This window comes from Corvus kubaryi, unplaced genomic scaffold, assembly GCF_017639235.1.
Source record: "Corvus kubaryi isolate FWS band 111438036 unplaced genomic scaffold, C.kubaryi_AGA036_p1.0 split1-37296, whole genome shotgun sequence".
NCBI lineage: Eukaryota > Metazoa > Chordata > Aves > Passeriformes > Corvidae > Corvus > Corvus kubaryi.
The window spans coordinates 2,957,454-2,985,366 of NW_024582075.1; the positions used below are offsets into that span (position 1 = coordinate 2,957,454).

At 36.6% G+C, this 27,913-nt stretch overlaps 1 protein-coding gene across 5 annotated transcripts in view; it reads right to left on the bottom strand.

Annotated features, from left to right (window-relative positions):
- Window positions 1-1,590: 1,590 nt before the first annotated feature.
- DMXL1 (Dmx like 1) overlaps window positions 1,591-27,913 on the bottom strand; it is a 74,199-nt gene continuing 47,876 nt past the window's right edge. For 2 of the 5 annotated variants that reach the window (XM_042013139.1, XM_042013137.1), the window contains 17 exons: window positions 22,902-23,065; window positions 21,788-21,927; window positions 21,368-21,453; window positions 19,306-19,507; window positions 17,947-18,064; window positions 16,567-16,629; window positions 14,615-14,701; window positions 13,838-13,959; window positions 13,581-13,722; window positions 9,734-9,784; window positions 9,397-9,457; window positions 8,780-8,907; window positions 8,490-8,582; window positions 7,936-8,027; window positions 6,968-7,020; window positions 5,660-5,877; window positions 1,591-5,260 (listed from right to left, as the gene is read on the bottom strand). In XM_042013139.1, the coding sequence (XP_041869073.1) occupies window positions 5,036-5,260; window positions 5,660-5,877; window positions 6,968-7,020; window positions 7,936-8,027; window positions 8,490-8,582; window positions 8,780-8,907; window positions 9,397-9,457; window positions 9,734-9,784; window positions 13,581-13,722; window positions 13,838-13,959; window positions 14,615-14,701; window positions 16,567-16,629; window positions 17,947-18,064; window positions 19,306-19,507; window positions 21,368-21,453; window positions 21,788-21,927; window positions 22,902-23,065 (2,045 nt within the window). In that variant the 3' untranslated portion in view covers window positions 1,591-5,035. Of the gene's footprint in view, window positions 5,261-5,659; window positions 5,878-6,967; window positions 7,021-7,935; window positions 8,028-8,489; window positions 8,583-8,779; window positions 8,908-9,396; window positions 9,458-9,733; window positions 9,785-13,580; window positions 13,723-13,837; window positions 13,960-14,614; window positions 14,702-16,566; window positions 16,630-17,946; window positions 18,065-19,305; window positions 19,508-21,367; window positions 21,454-21,787; window positions 21,928-22,901; window positions 23,066-27,913 lie in introns of those variants that run through there. The other 3 variants (XM_042013142.1, XM_042013141.1, XM_042013140.1) reach the window with 2 other exon arrangements.

Consider the following 27,913-nt stretch of genomic DNA (forward strand, 5'->3'; position numbering starts at 1 on the left):
CGGCGGCGGCGGCGGCAACTCCGGGCTCCCCGCCGGGACCGGGGCGGGGCGGGGCGAGCAGCCGGCCCTGCCCTGCCCTGCGCTCGCCCCGGGCCGGGGCGGGGCCCGCCCGTCCGGCTCGACCCCCGCGCCGCCTCTCGCCCAAGCCTAAATAAAATTTATATCTACTGAGCCGTGTGCCGAGGTATTTTAAATTTTGGCAGCGGCTTGCTGCGAGCCTGACGAGATGCGTGCTCTACTCACACCCACTGTGTGAACTCGCGTAGGGGCTGTTAGAAGTTAAGAACAGGTACCTGTCTTAAACGCTATTACGGTCAGAGAAGAGACGAATTTGTGCCACGACGGTGCTAATTCCAGGCTTGGCAGCGGCAAGATCTAGTTAGCACAACCTGGTCAATACATCCCCGCTGGGACAGACTGTGTGAAAAGCAGCAGCTCACAGACCTATCACCGAAGAAAGAACAGACAGACTCTGCAACCACCAACAGTCTCCAAAGTACCCCCGAACAGGGCTCTGTGGATACCAGGAACCTGGACTGCATAAAGCAGTACTGTCCAATGACCTAGGGGAAGGTTAACAAAGCTTGTGAAGAAGGATGTACCACTGACAGTGGATACAAAAAGCGCAAAATGCACAGGCCACAACGACATCTGGCAGAACTCCGAAGACTAATAAATCCAATTCAGCAACTGTGCTACAATCATCTCTGACTGGATAAAAAGTAACTCCAGCACGGGGAGATTGCAACCACCTGCTCACAGCCCTCCAAGAAAACCACTGACACAAAAGAAGAGAAAAAACTGACTAATTAGCACAAGAAGCAATGGAATCATTAACCAATGGAAGACAGAGTACTAACTAGAGAACTATGCAACTTGCAGCCAGTAAGCATGAATTCCTTTGTTTGCAAAATGCATAGTGAAAACTTTCCATAGTCAGTGTCTGATCTTGTGTACCCAACACCCCTTTCTGCACAGAACTTACTACAAGAAGAATGAACCAGGTCCCCCCGCCACACCACTGAGAAGCCCAGAGTGAAAAAGGACCAAAAAGACAGCGCTGGGTCCACAGGTGGTGACTGTCTCCTGCTGACGCTCTCTTTCTCCTACACACTAAAAGCTACAAAATAAAGTCAGTATTGTTGAACTGGCATTCTGTCTCGTTTGCACCTTAATTGGGGCCTCTCTCACTAATCAGATTGTTACAGGTGCATTCATCCTTGTACCTCTACTAGATGTGGAAACATAGAGGTGGGTGAAGCTCCCCAAGACCTTCACAGGTTTTCAAGCTTAAATGAAACAGAAAAGGGGCTTCAAAGGTTAAGTTGTGGCAGACAACAGAAAGTGCCATCACTACATCAGCATTACACTGCAAAATAATTTAGTTTTATTCAGCTCTGCTACTTATGCATTGAAAAAAAGAAAAAAAAAAAAAGAAAAAACCACACCCCAGCCCTCCCTCCCAAACACCAAAAAGCTAGAACAAGGAAAGATAAAAAAGCATGAGATGATAAGACACTAAAAAAAAAGAAATATTAAATCATGCATATTTTAGAGCTAGAAATGGGAGGAATAAGAAACACTAAGAAACTTGGTAAATCAATATCTTTATTTTATAGAAAGTTTGATCAGTGTGCTGAACCTGCCATTAGCGATGGTTTTGCTATTTTTAGTAAAAATAAACATTTGAAAGTAATTACCTTGGAAAATAATTCTCCAAGTTTATTTCCCCATAATCACTGTTGCTTTTTTCATAACTATTGCATCTAATCTAACACTGGGTGCTTTTAATAGGAAGCGGGTACCTAGCGTAGGATATCTCCATAGTTTATTTCCTGCAACTGGTTCTGAGGTTCCTAAAATGCAGTAGAACATGTACGACCTCACCCTGCACCACCACGGCACAGTACAAAATCTGCATCTATTCCACCTTTCTCCATCAACATCCTGCAATGTCAGCTGTCAGCTGAGAATTTTCTGGTGTAAAGTCACACAGTAAGCCAGTTTAAGTACCCAGATGGCCAGAGTTTTAACTTCCACAAGTTACTGAAGTAATCATAAAGAACTTGGATCATGTATCTGAGGTAATGGAATCAGTTAGCAACACAAGAATGACACACTCTGACAGCATTATGTATTGCTACACAGACAAACACAAGTCACAACTCCCAGTCTATGATACTTAAAAGGGACATCATCAACTACAAGCTGAATTATTTTGTCTGGGCAGTAAATTAGTACTGATTAAGCACTGGCAAAGGCAAATTTTATGTTCAATTTGTGCACACAGTTACTTTAAGCACGGGGACCTCTACAGGCACTAGTACCCTTAAGTTTGAGTAACTTGCATAGCAACAGGGAAAAAGCATTAGTTGCTGGAGGACAAAAGTCAGGGGAAATTAAGGGCAACAGCCAGAGAGTTCTGAGTTCAGTTTTTCTCCAATGACCAGATTAGAAGTTGAGAGTGTCCCTTTAAAAATTTCAGATACAACAAAATTTAGCTCATTTTGACTTCATCATTACAAGAAAGCTATTGATAATTTTTCTTATAATAATTAAACATCAATGAACAATATGCAAGTGAACAACTGATTTGTAAATGAAATAGCAGCAACATGGAACTCTAGAAGGTTGAGTTTCTGCAGGATTTATTGGAAAGATTATAAAGGTGTGGCAAATACATTTTGATTTTACATAATTTAGTTTTGAGAATAGCTTATGGTAACTATAAATATTATTGAAAATGCTTGTTCATGGTCAGTACTTTTCTGGTATAAGCATAATTTTGCCAGGATTTTTGAAAGTGCAGCTTTACTCAGAAAAATGACAACATTGTATGTCTTGGCAAATTACATATAAAATCTGCTCATTTCACAGATGGTAAGACAGCTTTTTGTGATTGCCAGTACAATAGAATTGAGCTTGATGTATTAAAGCTAATGAGATATAAATATTTAGGGACAAAACATCAAGGACAATTATATTAATACTGCCATGATTTTTGCACATGTAACATTGTTAGTTCAGTGGATGTATAAAACTGATGCATGTATATAAGCAGCTACGAAGTCAGCTGATAGTAAAGGAGTGTGCTACTGTTTACTCCACTGTTTTCCTTCTTCCATAAGAATAAAGAATATTAGAAACTCAGCCATTGAGCAGATAACACGTACTCATTGGGCAAGTCTGTTTTGTAAGGTGGTGTCACTTTTAGTCACTTTTCTGGTCCATCACTGTACTTAAACTGTTTTGATATCAAGTTCCATTTCAATCTGTAAGTTTTAAGGAAGAGCAGTTACAACTGAATCACTGAACAGCTGTTCCAGTTTGAAATGCTGTCACATGTTTCTTCACGGCATAACATTCACATTCTTTTTATTGCACAATTTGAAAATTCAGGTTATGTGCATAAAAACCTTCATAGTGTTTGCACTGCAACTTGCGAAACATACATTTAAAATGACCTTAATACATTTTACAAAATCTTTTTAAACAACTTTATATTCTTAAGATAAAAGCATCCTGAGAATGTTACATAGTTCATTATACAAGCCCTTCATTTCTGCTATGCTTTATTTATCCCCATAGTTCCTAATTTGACAAGTTTATTTTACAGTTAATATCTTGGTGCTATATTTCACAAAATATCTTTTAGCAAAAAGTACACCATTGGCATTCAAGTAATCCAGCCTCACATCTAATTTACAAATTAAACCTTTGTCAAACTCTCAAGTAAGGAAAAGTAAACCAAAATACATACAGAAACAGTTTAGCTGACTAAAATAAAAAGTAAAGGCCTTGTGCATTAATAATTTGGTCAAACATTTAACTTATGCAGTTTAATATTTTGGCAAAAAAAACCCTCTACATCTATCCTTCCCAATTTGTTTTCTTTCATCTGACACCAGATGTAAACATAAACATCAAGAAAGAAAGACTGACAGTGTAGAAGTACTTTGCTGTTGAACTACTTTTTTCCTTTTTTAAAGTACTTAGGAAAAACAGACCAATGTTAAGTGCTAAGAATGAACTATCTTTGGGCTAAATTAAAGTCTTACTGGAAAAAAGAAAGTAAAAATAAATTAGGTTCAGTTTTTCTTTTATTTCCTCTACAGACATCTAAATAAATAGTCTTTGAAGAAATTCTAGTGCCATATCCTAAAGCAGTATCTTCCTGTATCTTTTTGATCAAGTCTAAGGCTTCACACACAATCTTGACTATTTTACTAGGAAGATATCCATTCATATTTACATTTTATTCTTGTAAAGGGAGTGTTCAGGGTTAAAAATATATTTATTTTTAAAAGGTAAGCCTGCCATCCTGATGGCAGTGATTCAAGCTATAGAACAAAAGACAAGTTACAGAACATCCTTCAGTTTCTTATACTCTAGATGAGAGGAAGGAGATCAGGCAAGTTAGAGAGGTAAACAGCCTGGATTTCAGGAATGGAGAAAGAGAGTGGCTCGTTATATGAATGCCTGCATGACCAGGAGTATTCACTCCTGGAGACTTTATTTCTCTTCTGCATACAGGTATAAATTTTTGTTGTCGGCTGACTAAACAAATTCAGAGGTGAGACAGTTATGGTTGCCACAGTGAAAAACATTACCTAAGCTCTCCATCAGGACAGACATGCTTTTACAAGGTGGCCAGGTGTTGAATATAAGCAGAGGTCATGCCTAGATGGTACGCTCCAGGTGAGAGTGTAACTACCTCAAAAGAAAGAGTAAACCACTACGGCAACATCTTAATAATATTATAATGATGTAATTTGGAGTCATATTTAGCTTGTATTTTAGGCAACAATCAAAATCTGAAGGACCTTTTAATCTTTAAGGCATTAGTGCATCAGGGACTAAAAGCTCCAGGTAATTAATAAATAGGGGGTTGGTGGCAGAAGGGGAGAAAGAAAAAAAACCCAAAACATCTTGTGTCACAAGCTTTCATTGTGCATCTGCTTTGTTGGTTAGTTCCAGGAAAAATACCTTCAGGGATGGCAGAAGGGGAATGTTACTCACTATTCTGAAAAAAACATTAGATCATAAACTTCACATCATTTTTTAACACATCCTTTAAAGGGCTGAATCTATCAGGCAAGATTCTCATCTTTACTGTTCCATCAGCACCACAGGAGAATATGTGATTTGCTGGTCCTGTCTCAATTTGCATGACTCCTGTCCCAATGTTTCTGAAGAGAGACTGTCGAGCATGCTCATTGATGAAAGTGTGAAGAAGATTAAATGTAGACAGACTCCATACCTGAAAAAGCATCAAAACATCAACCTCTTATACAGATAATTATCATGACCTTAAAAATCATCAGCAATGAATTGTGGAGAAATTGCACTGCATTTTGCATTTATTTTTCTGACACTAACTGTAAAAGAAGAATATGTAGCAATATGTAATGACACATCTAGAGAATACTAATACTCATTTTCTGTAATAGGAACTATAGAGAGACACTAAGGTATCAATAATTAAAAGGAGGTATCAGCATTAAAAAGAGGTAAGACTGACATTTCATAATTAAATTAGTTCATGTGAAGGTCAGAGTTAAGAACAAATGCAGTACATATGACATCTGATGGTTCCACACCTGCACAAGATTCTTTCTGAATGTACACATCATCTCTGCTCCCTCCCCCTCATTAATACCTTTATGTTGCCTTCAGCAGATCCTGTGACAAAATACTCCTCTGCAGGATCAACAGCAATTGCTTTGACTGGAGAATCATGACTCTGGAGTAACTGTTGCTGCTGCTTTTGGCGAAGATCAATTATACAGGTAAAACCTTTTCTGCCTCCAGATATTAACAGCTGGTGTTTTGGAGCATATGCTAGCACAGTTGCTCCACTATCATGACAGATAAAAGCTGAAAGCCAAAGCAAAGTAATTTAAATAAAACACAGTACTAACTTCAATTTTCAATCAACCTCTAATAGTTCAAGACAGTAGCAACAGTGACTTTGATGATGTAATCCAGCTGCCCACACCCAGTCCACTTATTGCAGCACCAATACATATGTAAACCCAGGTTCCCATCAGACATTCTGAACTGCAGTATTCTCAAATTAAGAAATTAAAATATGTATTAACAAAATATTATATCCTTTTTTCTAAGCCTATGTAATCACAATCTATCAATCCAGAAATAGATTATTTTAATAATCCGCTATTAAAGTAACAGGTTTATTTGTTATATTAAGTAATATAATTTGTTTGTTATTTTAAGTCATATAACGCCCACCAGAAATTCCTCCTAAATGACCTGCCCAAATCTCTTGCAAGTTTCCACCAGTCATTTTAGTGTTAATTTGTTTCTATTCACATTTATTTGGCTATGTCTACTCCCCTAAATGCGTGGAAAAAGTGAATGAAAATTACAATTACCAGAACACAGCTTGGTACATTGTACTTGTAGTTCAAAGGGCCTATGAATTTACATTTAGAAATTCCATCTGTCTCTCAAATACACTTAGGCATTCACCATACTTTAAGTACAAGGAGTTCACAACTCTGTGATCTTAATTCTGTATTTCTGATACTGAAAGGCATTTGTTGTATTACATGCAACAAAATATTAGTAATAAAACTAATGAAACCCAGCTAAATATTTATTGCATCTCCAAAATCCTACTTAGAGGAATAACTGTTCTAAAGCAGGAGCTGCCCAGAACCTTTTAAAAAAGAACAGAAATGTCAGGCTTGCACTTGTGCTGCAGGGACAGAAGGTATGCGAAGGAAGGTGCTCATGTCCATGAAACCAATCATGTACACAGAACACCAAGTAATTTCTCAAGAATCTGGTTTTATATTCCAACTGGTGCACTCACACAGAACGGTGAAAGACATTTTACCACCAATGTTAAAATTACTTCCCACAATAACTCTTCCATAAAGAGAGACACAAATACACCTTTTTGTAACATGGTCAAACATTTTGGTTGTTGCATTTTACTTACCATGCACCAAGCTATTTGTAGGAGAAACCAGAGTATCCCAAAGACAAATATTTCTGTAGAAAAAAAATATGGCTTAATTCAGCAACAAATGTTCTAAGGTATTTTGAACACTTGAAAAGTCATCTGCACCTTAAAAAGGTTGTTTCAGGCATAAAAGCACTGTAAACAGACTTTCAATGATTACTTTTGAGCAGACCCCAAATTACTTCTATAGTTTAACATACACTGCAAGAACATGCTTCTACACAAATGATTCTATGACTGGCTATTTCCATAAAGGATTTATGTTAATAATATTTTGTAGCTGAGTTCACTGGAATGTTAGCAGGTTTTGATATTTTTTTATCACTAGTTACTTATGAAAACAAATGAGAAATGGACAGCTATGCAAATCCCCCACAGCTATAAAAATAATTTAAGACAGGTTCATGTGTGCAGAACAGAACAGAATAGTTCAGCTGGAAGGGGCCTAGAAGGATCATGTAATCCACCCAGTGGACAGCTTCAGGGCTGACCAGGAGCTAAAGCATGTCATTAAGGGCATTGAACAAATGCCTCAGACTCTGACGGGCTTTGGGGATTGACCTCAAGGAAGCCTGTTCCAGTGTCTGAACCTCTTGGTAACAAAATGTTTCTCAATGTCCAGTCTCAACCCACCCCCCCCACCCCCAGCACAGCTTTAAGCCACTGCCACATATCCCTCACTGGATTCTGACAGAAGCACTCAGGACCTCCCTTTCTACTTCCCTTCCTCATATGGAACATGAACAGAATATCTGTGCTTCCCTATAAAACCTCCTTTAATAGGCACATGAATTTAGCTGCAAACATTGCTTCTCTCCCCCTCCTGCTAAGAAATAAAGCAGAAGTACTCTTAAACTGCTCAAGAAGAATCATAGGAAAAACAGAGTGGGGGAGAGAAAATATGGCACCACTTCACTTTTATGCATTATCACAACAGATATTACCTGTTGTCAGAAGAAAATCCTGCTGTAGCTATCAAAGATGATGAACTGACGAAAACAAAGTCATTGGCTGTTTTGTTATGACACTGCCATGTCTGAAAAATTGCAGTTAGAAATTATTAATTAAAAAGGAATCTATTTTGTGCAAGCAGGCAATATTAAACTTCCTTGAGAAGGAAAGGTGCTTCCAAAGAAATTTAAAGAACATGGGATATAAAGGTATTGGTACGCCCTGTAAGACTCTTCGTTTTTCATGGAAATACACTCTGCAGTCCTGCGTAACTGTCAATTAACTGACAAGTGACAACTATTGACAAGTCTCAACGAACATTAAAGCTATTTCAGATCTCATGTTACATTTTCCAGTCTCCACTTAGTCAGTATGATTAGAATGTAAGAACCTGTCATACAGATCACAGGATGGCAGCAACATATAACTTAATCTTGATTAATACTGGTTATCAGCACAATCCTTGCCCTCTCCAAGCTATTCTGAAGGGAACAGAAGTAAGGAACACAACATAAGTTTATGGAAACTAATTTAGTTTTCATCTTACCAAATATGGCTTAGGTGAAGTTCCAGTAAGTGGACAACATTTCCAATTTGTCTGATATAAACTTATATATCCATCAGCATCAACAATTCCAAACTGAAAGAAAATATATAGTAATAGTAAATACATATGTATGTCTTGCAGAGAAAAATAGCCACAATTTTGAGAAAATACTTTCTATTTGAAGCATGTGATGTTTCTGCTAATTTACGGGGAGGGGAGGGGAGGGGAGGGGAGGAGAGGAGAGGAGAAGGGAGGGGAGAGGACACGTACAGAAGCATTTTGTCAGTTACCTTATTTCCTTGGTAATTGAATCTCATTCGAGTTACCCTTGAGTTGCCACCAGATCGAAAACATGTGATTTGTTGTGCATGACCCCATTCAAACATTCTTACACTACCATCTTGAGCACCTGTCAGGTCTGCAACAGAAAATACTGACATGACTTTTCACAAGAGTTGTAGCTTCTATAATTTCAAGAAAACACACACCATCTCAAAATAACTTGTGCCACAATTATGCCATAGTATCTGGCTTAGTGTAGGAGCAGGACATACCACTGCAACTTAAAGTCGTGTTATTCATTATTTGATTAAGAATTGTATTTAGATGCTCATGAAATATGAAGCTATTTACTTGGAGGTAATAACACACCTTTTTCCTACTATCTTTCATTCTAGTCATAAATAAGAGAGAAATGCAGTACTTTTTGCTGTTTCTAAAGGCTATTCTACATCCCCCCCATGTTTTTTAAAATGAAAAGTAGCTTCAGTACGTATGGCTTATAAACACCTTTCGAAACATATACTAACTGCTGTGCTAGTACAAAATAGCACACTAAGAAACAGGTGAGTGAAAAATATATAGTCTTTAGATAACTTTCCTCTTTTTTAAAAAAACCTGAACTTACAATATGGCAGTGTTGGATGAGAAGCCATTCTTCTGACATTATTAATAGCTTTCTTGAGCATCTGTTAAATATATAAAAAAATAGAAAAAAATTAAACAGTTTTACTGAACAGAAGTTATCAAACTAGAGAATAATTAGTGATTGCACAGAGTTGTTTCCGATCAAAAGTTCTACTGAAAACAAGTACTGGGTTTAGAGATTCAGATAGAAGTCAGTGTCTTCCAAGATAATGTAGATGTTAACACTTTTGCAGCTTTATATATCTAGATAAATATTAAACTTTTGCTTCAGAAATGTATGGATCCAAATATAAACACTCCTTAGACTGCAGTCTTACCTCTTTTCTTGCCAATTCCTTTCTGATTCCATTAAATTTATTGGAATATTCCTGAATATTGTAAGATAAGTAAGAGAGAGGCAGAAGCATGTAAAGAAAGAGGTAAACAAACTTTAACAGAAGTAAAAACTAGGGAGGAATATATCTATTTTCAAGTCTAGTTAACTTATTGCCATTGATTGAAAAGTGGTTATTTGTGACCATCCAGAATAAGCAATATACCGTGTAACTGGCATAAAAAATAAAAATAAAAAAATTAAAAATTCTTCAAAAGTGTTTATAATTTAACAAATACAGATCCAATGAATTTTCAGTAGCATATTTTTTCCTAAATTCCAAAATTTGCCTTGTGCAAAGTGCATTACCAAGACTTTTGTTTTTCTTATTTTATTAGATATATTATATATGCTGGGAAGAACTGAATGTGTGAAGAGGACTGGAGACATTAGACAATTATATTTAAACCCCATCTATTTAAATTATATGTTCAACACACAAAAGGAAAAAACCAGTAGGGATTTTCTTATCAAGGAAATACACCTGTGCCTGTGATGTCTCCTCCCTTCTTTTCTTTCTATTGATGTATGTTAAAGTTAAGTTTTCATTCCTTTATGGCCTGACAGCTCTCAAAAGTATCTGACTACTTTGAGGACTGTCTTTCATCAGAGAATTGTTGGATTTGGTTTGCTCATGCATGTATTATTTACCTCAACATTAGAGAAGGACAAAATATATATTTGTGCAGGTGTTAACTTCAAACGAGAAAACGTAACGAAATTTTGTTGCCAGGACACAGCAGCTTATCACTTACCACACACCAACAGCAAGCTGGCTCTGAACTGCTTTCAGAGAAACATTTAGATTGGAAAAGACCTTTAAGATCATTGAATCCAACTGTGACTTTCAACTGCTATAATTTTGTACAGTCTTATAACACTGCTTTGTCATGGAGCAGTAGATAGTGATGAGGTATTTCAAGTATGCTATTCTGCCCTGGCCCCCAATTATATCAGGGTGTCTACTGGATGGAGGCAGGAATTACAAACTTTCACGAGCTTCATATTCCTAAATATGATCAATAGAGTTTAAAAGAAATAGCCTCTAGATTATCAGTTTGTGAACAAAAATGAGAAAAAGTACTTGGAAGGGAAATAATCAACTTTCTTGTAAAAATTTCCCTGGGTTTGGATTAGTGGAATAACTGCAATTCTCTTAATTACATTTTGGAAGCAGATTTAGGTCTTTCAATTCTCAAAGCTTTATCATTGTTGAAGAGAAAGCCACGTGCCCCTCAGTTATTCATGTCCATTTCACAACACTTTCTGAAGATATGATATTGAAATATGTATTTCCCTTTCTTTTTTCTGAGTACTTTAAATGTCAAGGAAAAAACTCAAATGGTTTGGTAAAACTATATATATATTTTAAAATTTAGGACAAGACAACAGAAAATGATATTCCTCAAACATTTACGGATTGGCATGTGCACTTATAATTGCAATACTTTGCTCTCTAAACTCACAACTTATCTTCTATACGTAAATGGCAGAACAGTAATTCATGTTCACTCTATTTCTTCCCTAAAATGAAGGGCTGTGTGGAGTTTTACAGCTATTAACTTTTATCCAGAAGTCAATGGAAGTCATCTTCCTCCATTCAACAGATAAGCACACATCATGATCTCCTAACCCTTGCTGGATTACACTTCAGAAAAATGCAGATTTACGGAAATGTGCCTTTGAAAGGCTACGCTAACATAACTCTGTGGTGCAGTATCTCCAATTTAGAAGACAAGTACAATTATCAAATGCAAATACTTCCATTAATAATGTAACTGACATTTGACACTGCTAGCCCTCAAGTTTCCCCTTAGAACAGCTGATGGCTAGAACAGTGCTTTGCTGAAGAGCTGGGTGCTTTGGGCCTAATATACATTAAGATAGAAAAATAAAAATGCATGTAGAATCCACCCCACCACTAAACTGGTAAATATCGGTGTCAGTCACACTGACTTGTACAACAAGCTGTTGGTAACACTGCCTGAGTTTCAAAGCTGTAAGTACACACTATTTCCTTCAGTACTCTCTTACAAACACCTCCTGTAAGAACTGTGTAAACAAACTGGGCTGAAGTCTCTGGTGGTGACCCTCCTTACTTACCTTGTATGAACTGTGTGACAGGAAACAGTGAAGAGTGACAGAAAAACCTTACAGCTAATAAAATGTTAACTGCCTGAGTGTCCCTTGTTGATGAAAGTGAAGCAAAGATGAGACTGAAAAGCCAGTAATGGTACAGAACAGCTAAATGGTCTGCACAATATGGAAAAGCAAAGGTGACACCAAGGATCTGAAGGAACAAAACAGCAAATAATAGCAAAATAAAGGTCTTAGTGAAGCTGCCTTTTTTCCAGCTTTGAGTTTTTCTACAGCAACACTATTTCCTCCCAAGAGTCCCTATCTCTTCCTTCATTTACTTCGTCCTTCATTAGGTACCTCTGTCTTTCCTCCCTAGTGGGCAGGTGCCGTTCTGTGCTGTGGTTGGTTCTCTGCCACAGTCAAACAGTATGCCAGACAAAATTTAGGTCCAAAGCTTAACAGCAAATGCATTCCACACAAGCATAGCCAAATATATTTAGGGAGAAAGTTTTACTGCATGCAAAATAGAAGGTCATGTAAGTACCATTTACATTAATTATATGCAATTATATGCAATAATTTGCAATTATTTAATGTTGAGAAATACACAAACACAAAAATTCTTTATGTACATATATATATATTTAAAAAATGGAAGTGAGAGGAGAAAGTGGCAAAGGCATTCAAAGAATACTTGTAGAAGTGACCTGATTGTGATAGCAGAGCTGTAACACTGGCACCTAGGATCACTGGTTCCCAAAGTGAAGGCAGAGGCGTAGGTACTGGCACAATACCCACTTCCATAAGTGGAAAACCTTACCATTCTTATACTGCTTATTCCTTATTTATTCCACCTATTCATCAGCTACTTTCAAAAGCCAACTACAATATTAATTAACATACGGTTATTTCATTCTGCCACCAGTTATGGACTTGCTTTGAACTGTTAAATGACAGCAAGTGCAGCCAAGTCACAAGACTTAATGCATTTGGTTACAGGAACACTCCTCTTTCTGCACTACATGTGCAGAAAGACTGAGAGATGCTGGTGTCTTGTATGACCATTGCAGCTCACTTAAGTGTCTCCAAATAAGCATCTCCCAGCCAGCTAATCAACAGATCTGCATCTGTGCTCCACAGGAACTAAGATAAGAATGTCAATGGCCAGACTACAATTATAATTAGATCTGAATTAAATCTAACCTAATAGCTTTCTGCTCAGGGCCAAGCTTCATTCCAGACACAAGATCTCTTTCTAAAACTCAGAATGAAGCTGAAGATTATGCTTAAAATAAAAGCTACCACAACATCTCATATAGATATTTCTACCCTATCCTTAAGAATTTATATTCTGAAACCTACTGAATATATGCTTTTTAGATAAACCATTTGGCTTCAAGTCATTAAAGAAGAAATTATAGGGCAACTTCTTACCCAAATGCTGATTCTTTGCTTTTAAATGATGCATTAAGTAAGGAAAAGCATATATGGTTTGATTGAAAGTTTTTCTTGTTTAGTTGGTGTGCCTTAAATTCTGCACAGCATTTTAACCTATTAAGTGAATTGTTATAAAAAAATCCAGCTTGCCTTGATTACACAGAAATGCTATATTTAGTTGTATGTTAATTGTAAAATATAACAAGCAAGACTGAACAGACAAAAGGAGAGAAGTAGACAGAATACATAAAGCTAACCTTTGACAAGTGACTTACCACAGATGCACCCCTGCCAGTTTGTGTACTACCAAGCCAAGGCATATTGATAGGTGTGCCAGGATTACTATGAGTATAAGGAGTGGTTCCCTGAACATTTACCAGATCATCACGAGCATGTATAACTAGGAAATCATCAGCCCTATAAATGAAAGAAACATTTTGAATTAAGATTCCGAACAGCAACACTAAATACCATGTTTGGTACTCTGATTTATGTACAGTCAAGTGTGATACTGCAAACAAAGAATATATACCCTTTATTTTCTATTTCTGTATCATCATCAACCCAGGTATAGATCTGCGTAGCTAAAATTGCAGAAACATCCAATTCTTGAATATCATGACTTGATGCTATTGCAATGCAGTTCCGATTTGCCTGAAAAAAATAACATGCAGAAAGACAGATGCAAAAGGAAACCTCAAAAATTCATTTATTTTATTTTTTTTCTGGTTACGGCACTGTTGCTCATAAAAATACACACTTAATTTACAAACCCCAAACATTTACATCTACAAATCTATGTAACTTTATACTTGACATCTTCCTTTTAAAACTTATTTGCATCTGGGATAGTATCACACACTATTTGCATCTTATACCTCTCAAGCAGCTCAAGTATCTCCTCGCTTTTCTCAGAGGATAAGCAACAGGTAACTATACTACATGGCTTGCAATCAGGCTCCCCTCTTCCAGCTCTGAAGGCTGAACAGAACATGGCTGAACAGAGAAGGAAAGATTATTTCCTCTTTGATAAAAAAGGACAAATACTCCTACACACAAGCCTAAAGAAAAAGTAGAAGCCACCCTCCCTTCCATCAATCCATTACACAATAGCAAAAAGATGACAATTTGTAGTAGAAGTTTATGAAAAGGTAATTTTGAAGTGCTTTAGAGATGGGACCACTAAAAGTTGTAGCTGCTAAAAACAGCAGGATGGCTGGCAAAGCCTATCTCACCCAGTCACAACGGGACTGTGTATCAGGTGGAAGTACACGACAATTAGATTATTCTACCTCCTTTATACTCTCACCTTATTGACTGCAAAAGCAGTGATGATATCAGACTCTTTATGGATTATTCTTGCCTTGCCACCTGGGTATCCCAAATCTGTTTCTATCTGTATTTAAGAAGCAAAGCACAGTTAAATGCAAACTTCCGTGTAACACCACTTTCTACTGGAAGTACAGAGACCAAACAGTGTTTTGTGTGAAATTTTTCTTTTTCCTTAATTTTAATTCTAAGAAAACTCAGCAAACATAGCCTGTAACAATTACAGTAAACCTGTTTTGTGTAACAATACAGCTTCCCATTGCCATGTTAAGATTACCACAGCAAGAGAAAAAGTGTAATTTGTCACAGAAGACACAGTACTGTGTTCATTCTCAGGTTTTTCAGGGATGCTGAAAACCAGCAAGGCTACACGCAACACACTGTTGATTGAAATTTTGAATCTTGATGTTTTGCTCTCAAGAAAGTTTGTTAAGACTTTGATTGCTCTTAGCAAACACCTTTTCCCACTGAAACTGATGAGATAGTCTAAAAGAATGTGCAGGCAAGCTCCTGAACAGGAAAATGTAACAGGAGAATTTGAACGTTGTCAGTGCATCTATTCACAATTATTACAATTAAATAAATCTGGAATCCTGTACATTCCAGAACCATAAACCTTTTGCTAACACATATTCTTTTTTTTTTTTTTCTCAATGTGGTATACTGTTGGATTTGAATGTTGCCTCCCATTTTGTATTTTAGAAATGCATCCAGGTACATGCCAGCACACAACAAAACTCTACGCTTTACCAGCACTGTAGCAGTCTTTTTCAAAATTGAAGAGATCAGCACTGCAAGTACTAAATTGATTAGTTACAGACCCAGACTGTTGCAGTTTCAAAATTATTTTACAGTAAAAACAGTAACACTGCCAAACTAATGGTGACCTGTGAATTCAAACCTGAATCACAAATGTAGTATTTAAATTTTTTTTTTTAAAAAACCCAAATAATTATTTCAGAACTATTTCCAGCCTCATATCCTCAAATTCTTAATTTTCTGTGCTTTAAAAGAAAACAGTAAGATTCTTCTGTCAGAGAACTGCAAATGATCTTTTTCAAAATCTGAAAAAAATAGCTGTTACAGACCAAGAAGTAGAATATCTTTTTTAATGTCAAGACAAAATTGTTGCTTCACTGATTTTATGTATATAACACTGCATAAAACTGCAGTGGCAAACAGATACAAAACCATGATTTACGTGTGGTGATGAACAAACCCGCAGGAAATTAATTTTTTTTTTTTCCCCAGTTAGTTCCAATGACCTACTTGCTAATATTGCTTTATCACATAATTAATATTAACAAAGTAGCCCAAGGACACCATAGGGTTCACATTTCTGTCTTCACACAAGTTTTGTAAAAGAAAGCTTAAAGAATATGGTATTCATTTGAATTTCTAGGCATAGTACTCTATTTTTTTAGTATGTCATACCAATCCTTCAAGACAGTTGCTAAAATACTGTTACACGGGTTGATGTGTCACCATCTTTAAAGTAAGGCTCAGTCAGTGAAAGTTTTCAGTAGCAAACTCTATCATGCTAACTAACTGCTCTAAGTGCAGTTAGCCACCCTCATTTATAAGCAACTATGGTAGACATCTCATACTGATCAAAGGCTCTGTATGTACTGAATACCATACTACTGCCAAATTTTTGTCACTTGGGCAAATCTCAACTTCAGCTCTTCACATGGCCAAGCTAAAGAATTTGGTAATACATATTGTTTGTACCTGGTTGCTTAATCCACCTAAGGTAATTAAGTTTCAGATAATCTATAACAAGACCAGTTTAACTCAATCCCTTGCATTTTTTGAATTTTTAAGTTTGTTTGCTACATGAGCAAAGACTTTTTAAGTGAGATCAGCACCATTTAGAAAAAAAAATTCATAACGATGTACAGTCTAATAAATTTGAGGATTACTACTGTGTACCTTACTGATGACGGGCTCCTCCACTGCAGAATTTTTCATGGTTTCATTGTGCTCCTCTAATGGCTTCACCAAGGAAAGAACAACCACAGAACAAAGCATAAAGATAAGACATAACACGTGCAGTATCAAGGAAATCCTTAATTTGTTGTTGTTTACCCCAACACAGGACAACTGAAACACAACAGCATGTTTGCACACACATGCACATATTTTACAAAGTAAGAATAATTAACAACTTCCAAACTCTGTTTTCAGTACCGAATACACCGATTCACCTATTCTGTACTGTTACACCAGCTTGTCCATTGCAAAAGTCAAATTTCTTGAAAAATAAGCAATCTACACTGACATTTTACCAGCAACAAGATAGAAAATAAAGCCAACACACCTATGCTGTGTAAGGCTGTAAATGAGCCTACCTTGAAACGTATAAGGAACATCTAAGATTTTCCAAAATACCTGTTCATACAGCATAGCAGCGTGTTAATGTTAAGATATGATCAAAAATGGTGCACTTTTAAAGGCAAAAAGGAACAATTTTCCTTTTAACTGCACTCTGTAGTGAACACAATTAGCCAGCATTACTCAAACAAGCTAATATTCTAGTTGTGACAGGACAAAACTAGGTCATGCACAACTGTCTGCTGCCATGGCTTTACTAGTCATGAATATTCTTTCTCCTGCACATTTAATTTGTTCACATCTGCTTCTTTCTCCTCCATTTCTGCTACTCCACAGTTTTTCTGTAATACCAGCAATTCTTTCAAAATTAGGAGTAGGGGTAAGTAAAAAAAAAAAAAAAAAACCAAAAAAAGAAACACCAAAAAAAAACCCAACTAAAAAAGCAGAAAAAAATCCAAAAGCTCTTACAGAACCTAAAAACATTTAACTGCATTTGGAACTGGAATCCAGCTAGACACTGGGACAAATAATCAGGGACAGAAATAGTAACTGCTGTATGAGCATTTTTCTTATTAAAATTGAATCATAACGTGATTGTTATGGAAGCAGTGGATAAAAGCCAGGATGACTATGGTAGGGACAAACTAAAACTTTCACAACTTTGGCAGCTCCTTAGGTTATTGGTTTTAATCTTTGAAATGTTCCATTTTGTCATTCTTCTGAGGCAGCTTTTATACTGATCTTAAAGGAGAGACTGACTGTAGCAACATTGTTGTCATTTTACAGTCAAAGTCTGATTATTTTTGTATTCTATGAAACAATGGACAAGTATTTTTTGTATGAAATACTGCAGATTTGGAGTCACAGACAAGTACATTAACCACTCAAGCACCAGAAGTAAACAAGCCAGCCAAATAACCAAAGTAAAGTTGACAGATTGACCTGCAATATTTTCTGCATTTTATATACCATACCAACCTCATTTAGGCATCGCTTCTTTGTGAAAATATTTCTGATGAAAGTTTCCTGGACTTCTTCCTGTTTGACCAAGTACTGCCAGAGCCTCTTCACAGACAGTGCCACATGACTGCTAGATCTACAGAACAAAGTTGAATAAACATTTACATCACGCTCATATGTATTACAAGAGTGCAGTATTTTATAGTCTAATCAAACTATAGTCAGAAGAAATGCTGAAGCAAAACTACAGAGCTAGAGACAGTATACAAGGCCTATCTGAAAGCAGTTTAATACCCTCTTCCTGAAAAACCTACACGTGAGAGGAGGTGCAAACGGAAGAAGAAAAAGAGTATGTAGCATCTTCTTGTTCTATCCTGGGACAACTGAGAAAAATCTCTTCAAGAGATTACACAATGGTAAGAGCAACACACAGATTATTTATTAGTCCAGCTCATTCTTTACAAAATGAATCATTTCTGTTTAGTCCTCACAAGTGATCCTTTCACATGGCCTATGAATGACTAACACTTCCTGCTAGGAACACATCATCAGCTGTGTAACCTCTCTGAAACATCCATGATTTTTCGGGAACAAAATTGAAAGGATTGTAGAATAAGACCAGAATTCAAATGCTTATGCTTATCCCTAGAAATGGCACACTCAAGCAAAAATTATAAATATAGCTGCTTATGACAAGCCAAAATCCATCAAACTCTGAATTGCTTTAAATCATAATTTAAAAATAACACCAGACAGCAGATATGTGTTAAGATGGTCCCTTTTAATCAACTCAAGTTACTGAAAGTGTGACCATGATGAAACATTTTACAGTAAAAAACTAGACTGTCTCTACTCTGAAAGCCACAAGTAACAGTAAGATTAAAAAGGCAGAAGTCTATTTTTAAAATGACACTTTAAGAGACTGAGCACACTCTTCTGGCTGAACATGCAATTATGGTAAGTCACAACTATACAAATATAAATAGTAAGTACTTCTCTGATTTTAGGTAACAATACTGATAAGAATGTGAAGTAATTTTATTACCTCTAAAGGTGGGGCAGTTATTTAATTCACTGTGACTTAACCATAATTATCTCTCAAGGCAAATTTTTTATTCTTTATTTTGTTGTCAAGCATACTTTTTCCAGAGACACTCAAAATCTGTATGTTAAGCTTAAGTAAAAGAATTTTAAAAAATTAGAAACTGTGGTATGTTTTTTCTGCTCTTGCTTTTGACCAGAGATGCATGAAATATGACATGTACCCTCCATATTTCACATAGTTATTGAAGTTGCAATCTATCATGTGCACTAACAACCTAATGCTTGATTTATATCAAAGATATTACAGTCAGTGTTTAGAGGAATTAGACTCACCTGAAAGGAGTGTTCGTAGGCTCGAGTAAAGTTTTGTGGCGAAGCAATGCAGGACCAGCAGCGAGAGCATCTTCAGAAGCATGAACTGAAATATAATGTTGAGGTGGACCCCCATACAGCTCAAGACGTCGGAGAAGAACTTGTTCCCAGCGCTGTAAAGTTTTCAAAACTGCATGGCATATCGGGGAGCTAACTGGAAGCTCTAGAAAGACAAGTAAACAACAGTAAAACCCTTCCCCTTTCCATTATAACCTTGATGAAGATAATTCCAGCAGGTGAAGGCTGAAGTTTATTTTTAATATCTCCACAAGTTAAGCTTTATTCAAACCTTAAGTTGCTATTTGCAAGTATAAAAGGATGAACTGCTTTGTGCTTTCATTGCTAAAAAAACAAATAGATTTCTCCAATGCTGACATTGGAGAAATTATATCATGGAACAGATCATCATGAAACAGATCCTCCTGGAAGCTGTCAAGGCATATGGATGACAGGCAGGTGATAAGAGAAAGCTGGCACAGCTTCATAAAGGGCAAATTGTGCGCAAGTAATCTACTCATGGCATTCTGTTGTGAACTGACTGCACTGGAGGGCAAGGGAAAAGCAAATGATGTCCTCCACTTTTAACTTCTGTAAGGCCTCTGACTATGTCTCACACATATTTACTTCTCAACTGGAGGAAAAAGGTGGACTGTTTGACAGCTAAGGAACTGGTTGAATGACCTCACCCAAAGAGCTACATTCAGTGGTTCAATGTCCAAATGGAAATCAGTAAAAAGTGGCATCCTTCAGCGATGCATGTTAGGATTGGTACTGCTCCATCTCTGTGATAATGACACAGGCAGTGGTAGTGAGGGCACCCACAGGTAGCTGGCAGAGAGCACCAAGGTGAGAGGTGCAGTTGGTTTGCTGGAGGGAAGGGATGCCACCCACAGGGACCTTGGCAGGCCTGAGGAGTGGGCCCATGTGACCCTCACAAGCTGCAACAAGGACAAGTACACCTGTGTCAGGGCAATCACCAGTACAAAAACTGAGTGGTGAATACACTGAGAGCAGCCCTGTGGAAAAGGACTTAGGGATACTAGTGGATGAAAAACTGGGCATGACCAATTTTGCATACTGGGCTGCATTAAAAGAAGGGTGGCCAGTAGGGCAAAGGAGGGAATTTGGCCCCTCTAATCTGTTCTTGTGACACTCTACCTGCGGCACCACATCCAGGTATGGGGCCCCCACTATAGGAATGACAGGGACCTGTGGAGGGGATCCAAAGAAGGGCCACAAAAATAGGTCAGAGGACTGAAACACCTCTCCTATGGAGACAGGCTAAGAGTGTTGGGGTTGTTCATCCTGGACTGGAGAAAGATCCAGGGACATAATATAGCAGCCTTTCAATATTTAAAGTAGACTTACAGGAAAGACACAAAGAGACTTTTTACCAAGGCCTGTAGTGATAGGGCAAGGAGTAATGGCTTCACACCAAGTGAGCAGATTTAGATCAGACAAAAGAAAGACATTTTTTATGATGAGGGCAGTGAGACACTAGAACCAGTTGCCAGAGAAGTTGTGGATGCTTCAGACGTGGGAGGTCATGTCAGATGAGACTTTGAGCAACACCATCTAGTGAAAGATGTCCCTGCCTACAATGTGGTGGGCAGGGTTAAACCTAGATGATCTTTAAAGGTCTCTTCCAAAACCAAACCATTCTATGATTCTATGAAACAAGGAGTAAGAATGATGTTATTTCAATTACAAAAAAATAATAGTGTTTCCATGAGGAAATAAATATTGCAAACATTCCTACATGACTAACAAGCAAAGAAAACATAAGTATGCAGAGACCTCTGCTAACTACTGAGCATCCTCTTTCACCCATTCATCTTATCCACCCACCATGTCATCTCATAAATATACCTGTATGATGAACAGTATCAGAACATTTATTCCCATATCACTGAAAAACTAAGACCTTTTGGACTAAAAGCTACAACATATATATATTATTCAACACATCACTGATTTTAAAAGTGCTAATTAGGTATGAAGAGACAACTCTGCTGCTTATTACCTGAAAGATCATGTCCAGCCAAAGGGTAGAAAATCTTCAAATTGTGAAGTACCAGCTGAACCATTGCCAATCTCATCAGTGACCAACTAACAAGAAAGCACTAGTAAGTCATCTACTAATAGGAAAATAATTTTCTCACTTATTCAATATTAGGTTTTAAATTTAGAGCTTCAAATCCTCATTATAAACTACTGAAAACTACAAACCATATTTTAGAATATTATAAGTACTATTATATGAATTCAAGTCACTATAACACATACTAATAAAATGAATAAAATGATTACTGTGAAACATTACCTACTATGTCTAGATAACACACTGAAATATCCAGTAACTGGTATATTATCTCAAAAATAAAAAAACAGAAATGCAAGTCTAGACGTGGCAGAATATCTTGCATTCTAAAGAGTCATTTACCTGTAAGAATTTGAATTAGAATGCTCTTGATTATGTGAATTTGATCCAAACATATCTCCATCAATGTCTTCATTATCTTCATCACTTTCCTGACTCTCTTCTGAATCATATTCCACTCTACTTTGTGATGAAAGAAAGGGCTAAAAATTTAAACAATATTCCGTAAGTGTCTTCTAGTCAACATCTCATTCTAAATTACCTTCTAAAAATTGAATCATTATAATGCTTAATGCTTTGTATAAAAAGCAGACATGTCATCTGACTCAGTTTAGAAACATTTGGAGCTTGTACCTCATGAAAAGGGTAATTATCCATAAACAATACATACTTTAACAGCTTAACTATTTTTTACATTACTGAAAATTCTAATGCTGAAAATTAAAATGCTAATGTTTTCCAATTCTTATTATATTTTCATGCCAGATATATCAAACCAGACCGGGGACACACAGGCTTGTCAGACACAAGCCAAAACCATCAGGGTGTGCTCTCTTCAGTTCTTCCAAGAGCTCAGAGAAATCCTATCCTCTCCCAACAGTGCTCAATATTTACAATCAGCCCATTATCAGTGCTTCAATGTGCTATTCAGTATTTTCAATTTCTTTTTTGTCCTTGTTCCTAAAATATGCTTACCTAATTTATTTTGCTTATGTAGGTAACATTTGATATAGAAATGTGCAGACAATTCAACAGAAGTATGTAACTTTCTACAAAGAAAGATCTGACACAACGGACTTAACAAGGCAACATAATTTGATTTCCAGTAGGTATGCAACATGTGTTTCATCCAGTTGAAATAGCTGATAAAATGCTTCTCACATTTCCTTGTTCCCCTAAATAGCTGACCCATATTTATCTACACATTTGTACTCTGCATTTATAAAAACCAATACAATTCGTTCATACCATTATCTGAAAACAAATTAATTGAATAACAACAGTTTTCAAGGAAGCTGTTTCAAAAATATGAGTAGGCAGCATTTTAGAAAAAGCTAAACTTGAGCAATAAAAATATGCAGATCCTATCAATACTTAGAATAATGACTAAGAAGAGAAAAACTATCAATCCAAAAGTGACAGAAAACACCTAATTGTTCAAACAGCAAAAAATTACCTTTGCAATGAAATAATCCCAGATGCTAAGTTCAGGAGGGATAAATCTTTCTTTGTAAGGTGCTGATTGTTGGTCTACCAATGGCAATGCAGGCAACTGAGAACTCTCTTTTGGAGAGGTTTTTGATGAAAGCCTGTAAGGTTTTTGCTGTTTCTCTCCATCATCTACGGGAGAAGAAAATACAGTACGTTGCTTTAAACCATCTGCTTTACCTCCTGATTGCTCTTAATAAAGTGATTAATAATAAAAAGTAAAAATTTTCATCATTACATTCATTATTACATTTCAGAATTTTATCTTAGCATTCCTGTAACAATTAAACATAGAGAATGTTAATCCTCAAATGCATAAAACTAATGTGCAACTAGAACTCCAGAATGTAAAAACTCCCTGCACAAATAATACATCCATAACGGCATTAGAAGCTCTCTTCTTACAAAGGTGAATATTATTACACAAACAATAATATTGCAAAACTTAATTAATAAGAATTACTGAATATTAATTATAATTGCTTTTAAGACAAGCCTGGAGTCTTGTTTTTCAGAGTATTGCAAATATGTAAGCTTGCCATGCCTACTCCAACTTTTAACTCCATGTCTCCCTCTAGTGGAGATCTGTACTTTTTCTAAAGGGTACAATTCTGCTAAATCACTATGCCCTGACAATACATTTCTCCAGCAAATATAAAAGATCACATTTTAACTAACACAATCTAATATACACCTTATTAAACAGGAACAGACTAACTATTTGCAGTAACACCCTAAATCCTAGGAATAGAGAGGTCCCCTCACTTGCCTCAACATTGACTTTCTTCCAACTAAGTGTCAATGGAAGATTTTATTTACAGTCTTGATTACTACAGTACTCAAGGAAATAGTTTATCCAACCTTTCACGAATACCTTAACACAGTTGTATCACCTGACATCCTGAAGTAATTTTGGATCTTGTTAGGATCATATTCCAATACAGCCTTCCTATTAGTAGAGGAAGAATGATACCAATTGTCACTGTCCCTAAGCTAAAGTAAGCTAGTGTTCTGACTCTCCAAACACATCAGAAGTGAAAGTGACAAGGGAGAAAAGACACTGTATTTGGAGATTTGTTGGCCATCTTTCATAACAGACAAAATGGACTTGAATCAATTTCCTACTTGATTGTAAAAGGTGGGGGCTGTGTTTGGGTTTTTTTGTTCTTATTCAGTTGGGGGCTGTTTTTAGGTTTTTTTATTCAGTTTTCAAATAGATACATGTAATGTCCAGAGATCAGTTTCTACAGTGAAGGAGTGGGTTCAAGACTTAGGTAAAACAAAGAAAGATAAAATATGAAGATAAAAAGGAAGTTGATATTTTGAACTTTGTTTTGGAGTCCACAGAACTTCAAACACCTATTTAACTGAGTCAGTTTTCTTAAGCAGAGGGGAGTATGGGTTGCCTTATGATCGAACAGCAGTAATAGGTAGGAGCCAAGAAAGCAATTCTGTAGGCTTAAAGAGCTCACCTGATGAACAGATATCCCTGCCACTGAGTTCAACCACCAACACGTTGGGCCAGACCGGTTGCAAGGATGAACTAATATTAACATCACAAATGCAATGTGTTGTTTTTTATTATTGTTTTAACTTTCCTATTCCCTTCTGCTACCAAGGGCCAACAAAACTACCAACCAGTGCAGCTTCCAAAATTACCTTCTGTACATAATGCTGGGGGATGGCAAAAGAAGAGTCAGCACACCTATGTAATCCTGGAGTACACTACCCCAAAGAAGTATTTCCTATACCCTTATCCTTTTAATGTTTTATCCACAGGAAACTTTCTGAGTCTTGGTAGGTGCCTGATAGGACTGTCCTTCAAAACTGTTATGGGTATTCCAATCACTTGAAAACAGAAGGTCTAACACTCTGTACAAGAGAAAAAGTGGTAATTTACAAACAGATATTTCCATATATAAGACTTATTTGCTCACAACACATACTGAGCTAACTGTAAGATTTTTAACTCTGAGCCATGTAAGATTTAAATACATAGCATTAAAAAAAATTTCCAGGTTTTTTATACCTCATCATGTTTTGTTTTCTTCAAATGGACAAATTATCTGTACTCACACTAGTTGATGGACTTTATCCATTATTTCTGATCATTTCTGGACCAGGAATAAACATGTTATTCCAAGATTCAGAAAGATTTTTGACCCCATATGAAGACGAACATTATCATCACAAGCAGCTGAACTACTGTGCTGGTTGTGGCTGGGGTAGAGTTAACTTTCTTCACAGTGGCTAATACAGGGGCTGTGTTTTGGATTTGTGCTGAACACAGGGCTGATAACACAGAGATGTTTTTGTTTTGCTGAGCAGGGCTTACACAGAGCCAAGGCCTTTTCTGCTGTTTGTATTCCACACTGGTGAGGGAGCTGGGGGTGCATGGGAGGCTGGGAGGAGACAGAGCTGGGACAGGTGACCCCAACTGACCAAAGGGACATTACAGACCATGTGACATCATGGTCAGTACATAAAGTGGGGGGAAGTAGGATGAGGGTGGAGGACATTTGGAGAGATTGTGTTTGTCTTCCCAAGTCACCACTGCACATGATGGGGCCTGCTCTCCTGGAGATGGCTGAACACCTCCCTGCCACTGGGAAGCAGTCAATTAATTCCTTGTTTTGCTTTATTTGCATGCACAACTTTTGTTTTGCTATTAAACTGTCTTGATCTCAACACATGAATTTTCTCTATCTTTTACCCTTCCCATTTTCTACATGGTTCCGCCAGTGGGGGATTGAGTGAGCGGCTGCCTGGGGCTTCACTGACGGCTGGAGTTAAACCACAATAGCTACAAAATAATTTATATATGGAATCTAATAAAAGATGAAGATATCTTTCACCTTGAAAGAGGAATATCATAACACTATGTGTTGGGATAGTATTTGAAATCCACTTACCTGTTCTAAAAGTCAAAACCACAATAACTGCAGTACAAAACATTTTCATTTCATTATTTAAAGCTTATCAGTTAAGAAAGAGCATGCACATGCACCACTATGAATTTTTAGCTAATTTTTAGCAACTGCTTAAAAAAAAAGAAATTCACTAGGCATGAAATAAGGAACAAGTGTTGCATGATACAGAAATGAGCAAGTATATGCCTGCAGGTTGTTTTTCTAAGCAGAATTCAAAAAAAGTGTTTCACTTTTAAAAACTACCTTATTCCTTTCTGTTGGATCACTCTTTGTATTTTTAAGAATACTGCAGGCTAGCCATTGTAAAAAAATTCAGTATTTAAGGCAAATGAAAGTAAAACCACCTAAGTGGTTTGAAAAACACACTACTAATATAAATATCTTTCTATACATTGTAAAAGAAATGAAATACATTAAAAAATTAATTAAAATTCTGACTGTCATTTGGGATTGGGATTTCAAATTACCAACTACATGGCCTTTCAGATTTCTCATATATTTCTAGTTAAAACTCTTTTAGTTTTTTGGTTTGGTTTTTTTTTTTTTTTTTTTTTTTGAAGCATTTATCTTTTCTCCCATTTTACTTATAAGACAAATAAAAAATTTATGTTATTTCCCAAGAATATTGGGCTGTTTCAGACAAGGAAAATCCTTTAATTTCTGCCAGGTTCTAAGACATGCAGTGATAATCAAAAGATCGGTTACCCCCCTTCCACCCTCCCAGGAAGAGCTAAAATGCGTATTTCTTTCAACTTCCCTTTATTTGCTCTTGCAGCATGGAATAACTGAATATATGAAATGAATCTATGGATTTCTAACTGTTAAAGGTCAAATTCTTCCTTAAGAACCTTCTGGATGATAGAGAACTTACCATCTCTATATAGACTTAAATTACAAAACAGTTTTCTAAGGTAGTTTTCAAGAGAAATATGGTAAATATTATTCTGAAAAAATCTACTGTAATCAAAAACAAGGTTCTTTTTCAGATGATAATTGCCTCTTGGAAAAAAAACCATCACGTGCTAGTTCTGTTTGCCAAAATCATTTGCTGCAACTGCAAAAACAAGTAACATGACTGAAAAGTATAGTGCTCTGAAAAGCATTCAAACTGCTATGTTTTGTCTGATCTTTATGTGACAGAGGCAATAAAACCGATTTTTCATAAAAAACTTAATTCCTAATAGAGGTTAGGAATTTATAAGACTACCAGGTACTGGTTTTTGGTTCTGTTTTCACAGTTTGAGTCTAAGAGAAAGACCATATTTATTTAAGTGAAATTTTATACTCAAAGCTACTATGTGCTCAAGTCAACTAAAGCAAAGAGCAGAAAGGGAAATAACATAACTTTATTGACCAATGCTGTACATAGTGTTATGATCTCTTAAAATAAGTTTCAAATTTGGAGATCAACATCCATATTCAGGTATGTACTAAAAGATTGGAGGGGAGGCAAGAAAGAGAAGACATGTATAGCCTTACTGCATTAGAAATATTAGTGTTCAGAACTTTTAGCTTTTGATCTCCGTTTGAGAGTGCAAACATTTCACAAAGATATAAAAGTACATATAAGGGAAAAGAGTCTAGTTAAGCATAACAAAATGGTAAGCTATAGAAAAGATCTAAATAATATTATGGAAGAATATGGCATAGTTGACTTGAACAAGCATTTCAGTCACTTCTCAGTATTTGTTTCTGGTGTCAGAAACAGCAAAGGCACAAAAAATACAGCTGATTTTAATCCTAATCCCTCTGCTTCTTTGGAAGTCTGGGGGTTTTCTCTCTTCACCCACCACTTTTTTTCAGTGTGACAGAGAAAAGATGTTGGAGAAATACCTTTCCCCCAAATTTGCTTTGCATAAACACACATTAAAACAAATAATAACCCACTGAATCCTAGAATTACATAGGTTGAAAGACACCTGGTCCAACCCCTTGCTCAGAACAGGGCTGACTTAATTGATGGCCTAGTGTGTTCAAGTTTTTGAGTAACTGCAAAGACAGAGACTCCACCACCCCTCTAGGCCCCCTTCTAGTGATTAGCCCTACAAAC